This window comes from Westerdykella ornata, assembly GCF_010094085.1.
Source record: "Westerdykella ornata strain CBS 379.55 unplaced genomic scaffold EI97scaffold_21, whole genome shotgun sequence".
Taxonomy (NCBI): Eukaryota; Fungi; Ascomycota; class Dothideomycetes; order Pleosporales; family Sporormiaceae; genus Westerdykella; species Westerdykella ornata.
Window position 1 is genome coordinate 58,677 of NW_022986871.1, and position 10,858 is coordinate 69,534.

General features: G+C 52.5%; 5 protein-coding genes across 5 annotated transcripts in view; 2 read left to right on the forward strand and 3 right to left on the reverse strand.

Moving 5' to 3' along the window:
- Positions 1 to 2,408, reverse strand: EI97DRAFT_451767 (uncharacterized protein; the record flags this gene model as incomplete). The annotated part of the gene is made up of 5 exons (XM_033800369.1): positions 1 to 113; positions 303 to 1,494; positions 1,548 to 1,579; positions 1,630 to 2,174; positions 2,278 to 2,408. The coding sequence occupies 5 exons, from the start codon at positions 2,406 to 2,408 to the stop codon at positions 1 to 3; spliced, it is 2,013 nt and encodes a 670-aa protein (XP_033651722.1).
- A 902-nt stretch (positions 2,409 to 3,310) lies between these two features.
- Positions 3,311 to 4,951, reverse strand: EI97DRAFT_460313 (MFS general substrate transporter; the record flags this gene model as incomplete). The annotated part of the gene is made up of 4 exons (XM_033801102.1): positions 3,311 to 3,562; positions 3,619 to 4,275; positions 4,330 to 4,708; positions 4,767 to 4,951. 4 exons carry the CDS (start codon positions 4,949 to 4,951, stop codon positions 3,311 to 3,313), a joined length of 1,473 nt encoding a protein of 490 aa, XP_033651723.1.
- A 1,043-nt stretch (positions 4,952 to 5,994) lies between these two features.
- On the forward strand, positions 5,995 to 6,677 carry EI97DRAFT_444200 (uncharacterized protein; the record flags this gene model as incomplete). The annotated part of the gene is made up of 2 exons (XM_033799884.1): positions 5,995 to 6,252; positions 6,336 to 6,677. The coding sequence occupies 2 exons, from the start codon at positions 5,995 to 5,997 to the stop codon at positions 6,675 to 6,677; spliced, it is 600 nt and encodes a 199-aa protein (XP_033651724.1).
- A 635-nt stretch (positions 6,678 to 7,312) lies between these two features.
- EI97DRAFT_478948 (FAD/NAD(P)-binding domain-containing protein) lies at positions 7,313 to 8,671 on the forward strand (the record flags this gene model as incomplete). Its single annotated transcript, XM_033801996.1, has 4 exons — positions 7,313 to 7,336; positions 7,387 to 7,614; positions 7,714 to 8,048; positions 8,099 to 8,671. The coding sequence occupies 4 exons, from the start codon at positions 7,313 to 7,315 to the stop codon at positions 8,502 to 8,504; spliced, it is 993 nt and encodes a 330-aa protein (XP_033651725.1). The 3' UTR covers positions 8,505 to 8,671.
- A 1,570-nt stretch (positions 8,672 to 10,241) lies between these two features.
- The window catches only part of EI97DRAFT_495436 (FabD/lysophospholipase-like protein), a gene marked incomplete at both ends in the record, with an annotated part of 3,875 nt that continues 3,258 nt past the window's right edge, over positions 10,242 to 10,858 (reverse strand). The window contains 2 exons of the mRNA XM_033802431.1: positions 10,242 to 10,280; positions 10,437 to 10,790. Of these exons, the coding sequence (XP_033651726.1) occupies positions 10,242 to 10,280; positions 10,437 to 10,790 (393 nt within the window). The remainder of the gene's footprint in view (positions 10,281 to 10,436; positions 10,791 to 10,858) is intronic.

Sequence of the window (10,858 nt, forward strand, 5' to 3'; positions counted from 1 at the left end):
CTACCACATTGCTCCGTTGGAAGTCAGCATCAACCACTCATTGGGTACGGTGCCGCTTTCTAGAGTGCTGAAGTCGAAGGTAAACTGAGCATCCAATTCGCCGGTCTGATTCACTGGTATTCCGTCAGCATGCCGCATAATCTCGCGAAAAGCCATCGTTTTCCCGATGGGACAGAGCTCACATTGGTACATATCCATCGTGTCTTCAGCCATGGCCTGGCTATCTGAAGACGGACTGTTACGATCACCCACACTCTCTCTTATCAGATTGTTATGGAGTCCAGTGAAGCCGATTGCTGCACCATCAGGGTGACCCTCGTCTCCTGCCCTCTTACTCAAAACAAAATCTATGGCATCTGCCGCCTTTCCAGCCGCCTCAGAGACTGTGTTGCGCAGCCAGATTTCTCTGGTGCGGCGAAGTGCTCTCATAATTTCCGCCTCCCTCTGGTCGCAGTGTCTCCTATGTAACAGGGAGCAGAGTATCATTGTCGCTGTCAAGAACTGGTGATTGAGGATCGATGATACGCGCCAACGCATCCTATCGAGTCGGCCCCCGCGGCGCGTTTCCTCGTCCAGGACATGCTGAATATCCAACATGGATACACAGGCCTCTATGCAAGCCTTGCAGGAATACGAAAAAGATGCATCGTTTGCTGATGTCGGCGCCATCACAAAGCGACGGTGCAACATGATCTGGCCTTTGTAGAATAGGTGGCTGATGAAAAGCTGCGACATGAAGACCTCAGGCGGGTCGGTAAGGCTCGCAATTGTTGGACTCCTCCTGAGCGGCGGCGGAATGCTGGCTGCAGCTTCATGCAGCTTCGCCTCAGCCCGCATAACTTCACTGTAGTCACATGGCTTGACACTGGCTGCTATATCGGATATAGTACCTAGCGCCACCAGCAGTCTTCTCCGCGCAATTGTGCCCAGAACGGTCGTCATTTCCGTCTCGGGGCGTGAGGGTGGGAGCTCAAGCATGTCCTGGTCTAAGTCTGTGTCGTTCAGGTTTCGCGGCTCCGCCGTGTCGCACTGCCAGTCTGAGATCATGCGCGGCATTCCCATCTGACTTGAGATGAGGATGTCACCTAACATGACGATGCTCCATAACCGGCGCCGCATCTCGCTTTCCAGGGGCTTGAGACCCGGGAAGTTGTTGGGGTCCCGGTGGCAGCCCATGCGCTTTGCCAGGTTCACCTCAATCGCAAGCAGGAACCAGATATCTTTGTCGGCGTCCGCATGCAGGGCAAATTCAATATACACATAGTGTATCATTGCCTCTAATACATGAGGACCTGACTGGGTGTACTCGCTCAGCATCAGAGACTGTACGATCTTCTCGCGGTACAAGCTAATCTGAGCAGCCTGCTGGTCTGCCCCGTTTTCGGCGGTGAATTCCACGGCTTCGGAAGCCAGCACAGCAAGGCACATCATGCCAAAGAGAAGGCCGACCCAAGCAATTGGCAGATCAGAAGGGTTACCCCAGAAAGTCTCGTACTGCCCCCGTCAGCAAGAGGCTAGCAATGAAAAGAAATGGCAAGGGTATCTACCTGACGGAGGAAGGTTGGCCCATGGACGGCGGCTGACGTATGTCAGAGAGACAGCGGGTTCTTGTTTGGAGGGAACGCTTACCGGATACCAGATCTGAGCGGTTGAAATAGCGCGAAATGTAACGGTCCACAGTGCCTTTGGGAGGAAGAGCAGCGAGGATCTCCTTCTGTGAGATCTTCGCACAGCCGCCATACAACAATAGCGAGTGCCGCCCCGCAGTGACTTCCACGCCACTCTGCGGGGAGTCGGAGCTGGGTGGTGTTCTCATCTGGGGCTGTCGACGACAATGATCCTTTAGATCTGCTATGCTTTCTAGAATTGCAGACCAGTGATCATCGCCGACATATTGCAACTCGGAATCACTTGTGTGTATTACACCGTGGTTATAATGATTTAGGGAAGGGCTCTCCGTGCGTGGTGATGCCAATGAGGGATGTGGATTGATGGGATTCATATCTGGGCTGAAGTTCACCTTACGAACGCTGGACATGACGAGACGCTCTAGTTGAACCAGGCGTTGATGGATACTAGCACTTGCAGCCGGCGGCCTGCTATCTTCCGGGTAAGTGCATTTATGACCCCGTGAGGAACACGTGGAACACGGTTGCAGACGGTCGCACCGCAGTCTGCACAAGTATGAGTTAACGGTACGCGCAAGGCTCAAAAACAAAAAAAAAAAAAAAAAAAAAAAAAAAAAAAAAAAAAAAAAAAAAAGGGCTGCAGCCTTACTTGCGGCGCCGACAAAGATCGCAGGACAGTTGAGGTTTGTCCCTACGTCGACCGGCACCTGCGCGGGGAGTGGGAGTGCTTTGTGCCTCTGTTTTTCGCGCCTGAGGAGCCGTCGACGGTTCCATCGCCATCTCCATGGGGCACATATGGGGAGGTGTGCATGAAAGAAATGATGAATGCACTACTCGGAAGATGCGTGCGTGTAACTGTGAAGTGAAGGGGGGTCCCGCGGTAAAGGGCCCGAAGTCAGCGACTGGCACAAAGCACCTCTCAGTGCTTGGCCAAACTGGCGTGCTTGCGTCCGGGCACTTCAAATGTTCCGGCTCACGTGCATATCACGTGACAGTATCAGTAGCAGGCAGTCACACTTATGTTTCCATGTAGAGTCAGATGCTAGCCGCTCACCAGGGCACCTGAAGGGCGAAAGTGCCCTTGTTACGGCCGTTAATTGAAAGAGATTCCATCGTCGGACGGAGTTGAGATAAGCTTTGCGCTAAGTTGGTAGCACCGCGGCAGCTAGGCTGCGCCATTTTCTACGGTGGACTATTAGCAGGTATCCGGCCAAAATTCAAATCGAATCTGAGAAGCCCTACATACACTACGTACTCGCCGCGTACATACACTGCGCACTCGCTGCGTATATATACTACGTACTTGAACTGCGTGCTTGCTCTGCGTACTCGCTGCGTACTTGCTCTGCGTACATACACTGCGTACTTGCTCTACGTACTTGCTCTGCGTACTTGCTCTGCGTATATATGCTGCGTACTTGCACTGCATACTTGCACTACGTACTTACACTGCGTGCGTATACTGCTAATTCTACGGAGCTTTATCATTGTTGCACCTTCGGCCGCGGGCAGTTTGAATTTTGGCCGGACACCCGATAATAGTCCACCGTAATTTTCCTTATTCATCGACCGTAATCTGACTAATTACTAAGTCACAAAGTAAGCTTAGCTGCCACCTCCCTCAAGCTTAGTTGACCCATCTATTCCAGACACACCGACACCACAAACCAACGACGCATACCCTACGTGCGAGTACGATCCATTGCCCGCAGACGCTCGCCGTACTTGTAGAACAACATCGGAGGGACCGCAAACAGCAACGCGAGAAAGCCGAGCAACGTATTCCCCCACCCATAATCCAATGACCGATACAGTCGCGGTCCAGCCAACGGTAGGAATGTACCTCCCATGTATCGAAGGACATTGTTGGCGCCGAGTGCCGAGGCCGCCCCTTTGGAGCCAAACAGCTCGATCAGATACAGCTGTGTGGGCATCTGTCCCGTGTCAGCCCTGTCGTCATGCCCGCCCTCTCTAGCTGCGCAGAACTTACGAGAACAAAGTAGGCTCCAAGCCCGATGAAGAAGGTTCCAATTATGGGAACAATCCAATGCACCTTGTAGTACACCGTCCAGCCGTAGATGAAGAGGCCAAAGGCGACGCAAGGACTGAGCCAAATCATCAGCACTAGGCGATACTCGGGCTTGGGCGTGGTTACGCCGTCGGACTTCATGCGAGCCGCTTGTATGCGGGGATTCAGTTTTCCAAACACCACCACGCCCAGAACGAGGGCAATGCCCAGCCCGAGATACACCAACCCTGATACTGAGGGAGAAAACCCGTATTGGCCTCGGAAAACGTCGTTGAACGTGGTGAAGAGGAGGTAAATGACCCCGAATACCAAGGCAGCGTACAGAGACAGAGCCAATACGACAGGCGACCGTAGTAGAAGCATTGTAGGGCGCACCAGCGCCTGAGCAAGGACTTGCTGGACCGTCAACTTCTGGGCGAGACTGGACCGCAGGCGTGTGTTTCCAGTCGACGCACGAAGCTTAGCCGCCTTCTTCTCGAGAATTATCTTTGGTGAGGTCTCCCGCATGATACATAGAGTGCCTACTTCGGCGGCACCACCCAGGATTGCCAAGAGCCAGAAGCACCATCGCCAGCCTTTGCTTGCTGAAAGGAACCCCCCAATGACAGGGCCAAGAACCTAGAGGTAATCAGTCACAAGAGTCTGGAGAACGATTGGCGATCGACGGCTTACCGGCCCTGCCAGCGGGCCCAAACTGAACAACGCCGTCGCAAGCCCCCTTGTTGCTGGCACAGTCACGTCCGCGATTGTACCTCCGCCCAATGCCAGCGGCATGCCGCCAGCACAGCCGGAGAGGAATCTAAAGACCATGAACTGAGCGATTGTCTGGCTCAAGGCATTGCCGACGATGAAAGCGATAAAGATTATGTTGGCTGCATGATAGACCGGTAAGCGACCGAATACCTCTCCCATGGACGAGAAGAACATGGGTCCCAGGGCCAAGCCGAGGAGGAATATGGTCACAGAAAGAGTGCTAACAGTGGCCGAAACCACGTGGAAGTCGGCCATGGCACCTTCGATTCCCGGTGCAACCATCGTCGTGGCCATATTGCTGCGCAGAAGCCGCCCATGTCAACGCCCGAACCGATGGCAGAAGCCGGAGGACTTACGGTATGAGACCCAGTATGGCAACAATGATGATGTGGGACCACCTCTTCGTACCAGACCAGTTGCAGGGTTTGGCTGCATCGTCGGGCCCCTCCCAATCGACCAAATAGGTGGAATCGTCTTTGTCGTCTCTGGGCAATGCGGCCTCGGAGGCGCAATCCTTGTCACTGCTCTCGGATGAAGACATGTGTGAAAGGGAATGAAGAATCGACCGGTGAGCTTTCTCTGGAGCACCCCAAAGTTGTACTCCGTATATAAGGCTAAATAATGTGAGTGGGAACAGGTTGGAGAGAAGTTCATACCCGCGGCGGAGATATTAGAGTGGCCCGCGACCGTTGTATGGCCTCCGACGGAACCTCCGCGGACGTCCGATAAAGCAGTGCTAAGCCTGCCCTACAAGCGGGGAATCCGCGGGCCGGTAACGCAATTCTTGGTTTAACGGTTCTCCCTGCTTACAACCTGCAATCCTGACTTGCGCGTGTGTTCGCCTGCATTACTGTAATACTGTGTACACAGTAATGCCATGTGCATTCCAGGTTCAGGGGCCGAGGGTTGGGGCCAGGGGAGATTGAGGCGTCCGCCGCTCCCGCAGCCTCCCGACGCCCTAACGGTTATCTGGATGATCGTACCAATCACTGGTCGCCGTTTGTCGCGTAAGGCAAATGTGCGCTAGCTCGTGGGGGACGTCTTACATGCCTCAACAGTTACACAGCCGAATACTACAGGCACTAAGCTTAAGGTGCCCTCGTATTTTGTCGCCGTCTAAGCTTTAAGGAAGGTGCTGGATTAAAACAGACAGATGATTCGTGCGTCTGAACCTAGCGTCTGAACCTAAGTATTAATAAGATAGGGCATGGCACCACCGCTTTTGGGGCTATATAGATGAAGGGCGACCTACATACCAGCAACGCGGCGCTTAGGATATCGACTGCCAGTCTCCTTACACTAGAATTCACGGATCCATGGCAGACCGACACCGTTCTGCCGAACACATTCAGCTTCGATGACTTTGCAATGTTGGACGACCTGGGCAGTTGCACAAAACAAGTTGGGCTAGACGATAATTCAATGGCCCGATCTTCGATCGACAGTAGTGACGACACAACACTGCAAACATGAAGCCGACCTGGGTCGTGCACCGGGCCCATCAGCGACTTTGACATGGGCATGGACAACGCCTGCAAATAGCGACCAATTCCAGCCATTGACCTCACTACCATCCTTGCCGAGATGGGTGCCTACAAGACTCGCATCTCCAAACTAAGTGACTGTCCGCTTCACGACTACCCCGTTGGCGATGCACTCTTCCTATCTCATCGGTTTCACGCCACCCTTATCCGGACTAATAACAACTCTTCCGGCTCTTCGTCTGGTTATTACGCAAACACACCGACCATGCTGCTGGCATTCTCATGTTTTATGACCCTCACACGCACATATTCGGTCATTTTCGACTTCCTGCTCGAGCAATACCCCGAATGCTCGAAGGTCATTATGCAATCCAATGCACTGACCTACCTTTTGGGTCCGATATCAATCTCTACCGGGGGCTAAGACTTTCACAACTGCAGTCATTATGCCTTTGCTCCGGCTGGAACCCTGCAAAGAAGGCCGTCACCATGCTCCTCAAGTCCTTACGCGATACTGAGGCCTTCCTCGCACTACCGCAGAATCTGAGAGCCGTCGCAGCTACAGAAACAGACTTGCATATAGAACTAGTGCCAAAGGCGACAGAGAACCTGTCATTGTTTGGAGACAGTTCAATGGCCATGCCGACCAACGATTACCTGTACAAAGCGATGGAATCGCAGGCGAAGCGGCTCCGGGACCAGATAGAAAGGGCCGAGGCGTTGTTGAAAACATGGAGAGCGCTGTGCAGCCACACTCCTCCAGCTTCACCTCGGGAAGGATAAACTCCAGCTTCGCCTCAGGAGGGATAAGAACCACAGATTTCCGGGCTTCCGGTCACGTCTTTCTCATAGATGAGGATGTGTTTCTAGACTTCTGCTTGCGTGCCTGATAGGTTATCTTCTAGTCCCCAAGTTTGGATATAAAAAAAATGAGAAACGAATTCATACTGCCCAAAATCTCGCAATGTTTTCTGAGTTTCCTGCTGCGTTACGTCGCCATGCATACCGCATGCATGCTCCCAGTTCTGCGGAATCGAGCGAGATGCATGAATTATCGCTAACAGTGCCGGCATCAAATGCTGTGCTCCCACCAGTCTGTTGAGTCAGCACCGAGATGCGTCTGCAAACCCAGTGTAGACCGTTTTTGGTCGGACCGTCCGAATTTCCTTGATTGGAATACGACTCGGAGAAAGAAACAGCTGGATAGGTAACCAAAAGGCCGTAGTTCCTCCACCAGTCGGAGTGTTTGCCCAAATGTGTTCCAGCAGAATGTTCCCAGAAAAACACTGGCTATGGCCCGAAGTGGTGTGGCCTTCTATGCAGTGTAAAGAAATATCTCCATTTTCACACCATAAATTCTGTCTCTAGGCCTTCCCCTCTTCAACAGAGAGCGCCGCGGAAATCACATACAGGGAACCATGTATCCAAAATCTGCCGTGATCGTACGTCTACCTTCCTCTCTCGCACCGCCCCCCTGCTGACCTCAATCCAGGTTGGCGGTTCCGTTGCAGGTCTCCTCCAAGGGTTACAGCTCAAACGCAAGGGCACCAATGTGATTGTGCTCGAGCAAGATCCCAACAAGAACCGTCATACCCACGAATCAGGCGTCACAATCGGTCCTAGTGTCGTTGGCCTGCTACGCAAATATGATGCTACAGGCCTTCCACCGTCCATATTCACGGAGTACATGAGCCTCGCGTGGCGGAAGCGGCTCCGGGTGGTGAACAGGTACTACCCCCATAACATGAGTAACTGAGGATACCTGTATCTGCTTCTGCGAGCCAACTTCGATGGGATGGAGTCTGCGACGATTCCCAAGCCACCGGGACCAAAGGAAGGAGACGGTGCGGTGGAGTATCGGCAGGGCAAACGAGCTGTGGGCGTGAGCTACAACAGAGAGAAAGGTATCGTTACCGTGAAGTACGTCGATGTGATAACCGGGGAAGAGGACAGCGTTAGCGCAGAGTCGGTTATTGTCGCGGATGGCGTGCACACGTCGATCGCCAAAATGCTGCAGATACCGATTCGCAAGGATTATGCGGGATACATCGCCTGGCGCGGGACAGTGCCGGAGTCGCGATTGTCGAGAGAAACCATTGAGTACTTCTCGAATCGTCTGAACTTCACGCTGCTGAAAGGAACCTACTTCATCAGGTAATGACTGCACCGCCCCCCTAACACGAACTTGCGCTTAACGTATGCAGTTACTTTATCCCCACCGAGACAGGCCGCATTGAACCCGGGAAACGCCTCCTGAACTGGGTCTGGTACTTCGTCGTCCCCGAAGGCTCGCCCGAACTGACCGAAATCTTCACGGACGTCAATGGCAAATTCCACCCTTCCACCGTCCCTCATGGACTCATCAAGCCGAACATATGGGCCGCCCAGATTGCCCGCTACAAGGACCAAATGATCGCTCCTCTGGCCGAAGCGGTTACCCAAACGCCTCTTCCCTTCGTCACGAAGGTGGCCGAGTCGGAGATCCAGCAAGCCAGCCACTTTGACAATCGTCTAGTGGTGGTTGGAGATGCGTTCACGGCTCTGAGGTCTCATATGGGTATGGCATCTGAGCAGGCGGCGCGCCACTGCTGGCAGATGGATCGTGTTTGACGAGGAGAGATTACGCAGGAGCAGCGAGATAGAGAGGCGAGGATGTATGCGCAGAAGTTTCTGCTTATCAATAGGTTGATTGGGCTGATCGGGCTGGGACACTATGTCAGTGTCGTCAAGACGCTGTGGGCGCTTCTACTTTTGTCTGTCCGTCACAAGTTTACGAGATCATGAGTTAGACATAGTTATTTGCTTGTCAAAATGACAGCTGCATTCAGCATGGCGGAGCATTCTGAATACTATCTTGCTGTATTGCAATGGTGATGTCAACGCCGCCGCGCAATATCGGGTATCGAGTTGGCACGGCGGGGAATAAAATGCTTCTGCGACAGGATAATTAGACAGTCGTATCACATATTCCTACGAATCACGGTAGAGGGACGGAAAACCCGAAACACGGGAGATCACAATGTCGAGGAAGATAGAACAGGAGCAATACCCTGACCTTACAATTGCCCAACAACTTTCCCCCTTTAGTAACAAGCCCCTGCTCTAGTACCCTACTTGTACAACCGGAGGTTTTAGTCGAATGAGCGGATTGCAGTTTCCGGTTCCTATGATAGATGAAGTGGATCCACTTTCCGGAAATCCGCGCTGCTCAGGACATTACACATTATAGGGTATACACCAATCGAAGCTGCCCGCGGAAGTCCGAGATTCGTATTCGATAGATCGGAACTAGTCTAGGTGTTATCACCGTAGCCGCTGTCTAACGCGATCAGGTTAATCTTCGCTCAGGTTACACATCTGAGTAAGATCCCCCACCACGTAGCGAGAAGTGCTCCGTAGCGAGAAAATTCACAGGTACCTAGACTTCAAAGTAGCAAATACCCATCTACATCCGAGATATCTGTACCGCATTGTTCGTTGTAGATGCTAGGGGTCTTCTTCTACCTACCCAACGCCGCTTCTCGCAAAATTACCAACCTCGTTGTCGCCTGCGCGGCCTTTCAAAGGAGGGTCCTTGATTTACGGTGGAGCGCAGCTCCTCCACTCTAACTCCAACACCAGACTTTACGCCGCTTAAAGTTGTAATAATGCTGTATTAGCATCGTGTACCCTAACTAGCACTGCTAATAAGTTATTATCAGCTCTATACGGCTGAAAAAAGATAATTCATGCAATGTCACCATGCTGATTGGTACCTGCTAGTCTAAGCGAAAAGACCTTAGTTGCCTTAAAATGCTATCTACGTATCTACATAATAATTATGGTTTAATATAAGCTACAGATGCTGGCAAGCCAAGCCTGTGGCTGGTAAGCTTATGGCGGTATACACACGGCCCAATTAACCTTCCCCTGCGTGTAATAGGCTGGTGCCCAGAGGGCTTAGCCAGATGAGATCTGGGGTAATTCCGCCTCGGAGACAAGTTGGAAACCGGTAGATAGGTTGTTCCGCTCTGAAAGGGATGGGATGAAGACCCATTACTCAACCCCTTTGGAGCCTTGTCAATTCCATACCGTTATCAGGCATCTGCAAGCTTTGCGCGGCCATTACAAGCATAACCAACATCGCGATTGTTCTTGTCAGAGGCAGATATCTTGAGGGATAATTGGCTATAGAAGTTATATACATTAATTATAGGTCTGCTAGCATATAAGTAAGAGACTTAGAAGGTCTAAAGTGCGAACTTCTCCCGCTACAGCGTACGTTCTGCCACGTGGTAATGGACGTTCACGAAAGTAGGACGTATGTCATCTTCGCCTGTGCAGGCCTGTGTACCGCTCGGATATTGTTTAGTACAGACCGCTGCAGCACTCAGCATACACCTTGCACTAACGTAGCGTTAGCTAGCATAAGGATTGCAAAGTAACAACAATAGTAGCCTTGCATTATATAGCATAGCTCTCTATCCTGTCGCGTATTTGCGCTAATACCCGCTCTGACAGCTGTCGAGATGGATGCGTAGCGGGCATTGTAGTCTCCTTGACCTTGACTACGTGCTCCAGCAGCCCTACAGCCTCTTTCATCTGCCCATTCGCCCAGTACACACTAGCAAGCACGTGCTGCGATGCCAGCCGATCAGGGTGAGTCTCTGCCAGCGTAGTCTCCCGGACCTTGACTACATGCTCCAGCAGCCCTACGGCCTCCTTCGTCTGCCTATTAGCCTGGTACGCAAAACCAAGCGTGTGCTGTGATGCCAGCCGATCAGGGTGAGTCTCTGCCAGCATAGTCTCCTGGACCTTGACCACGTACTCCAGCAGCCCTACGGCCTCCTTCATCTGCCTATTCGCCTGGTACGCAAAACCAAGCGCATGCTGTGATGCCAGCCGATCAGGGTGAGTCTCTGCCAGCGTAGTCTCCTGGACCTTGACTACGTGCTCCAGCAGCCCTACGGCCTCCTTCGTCTGCC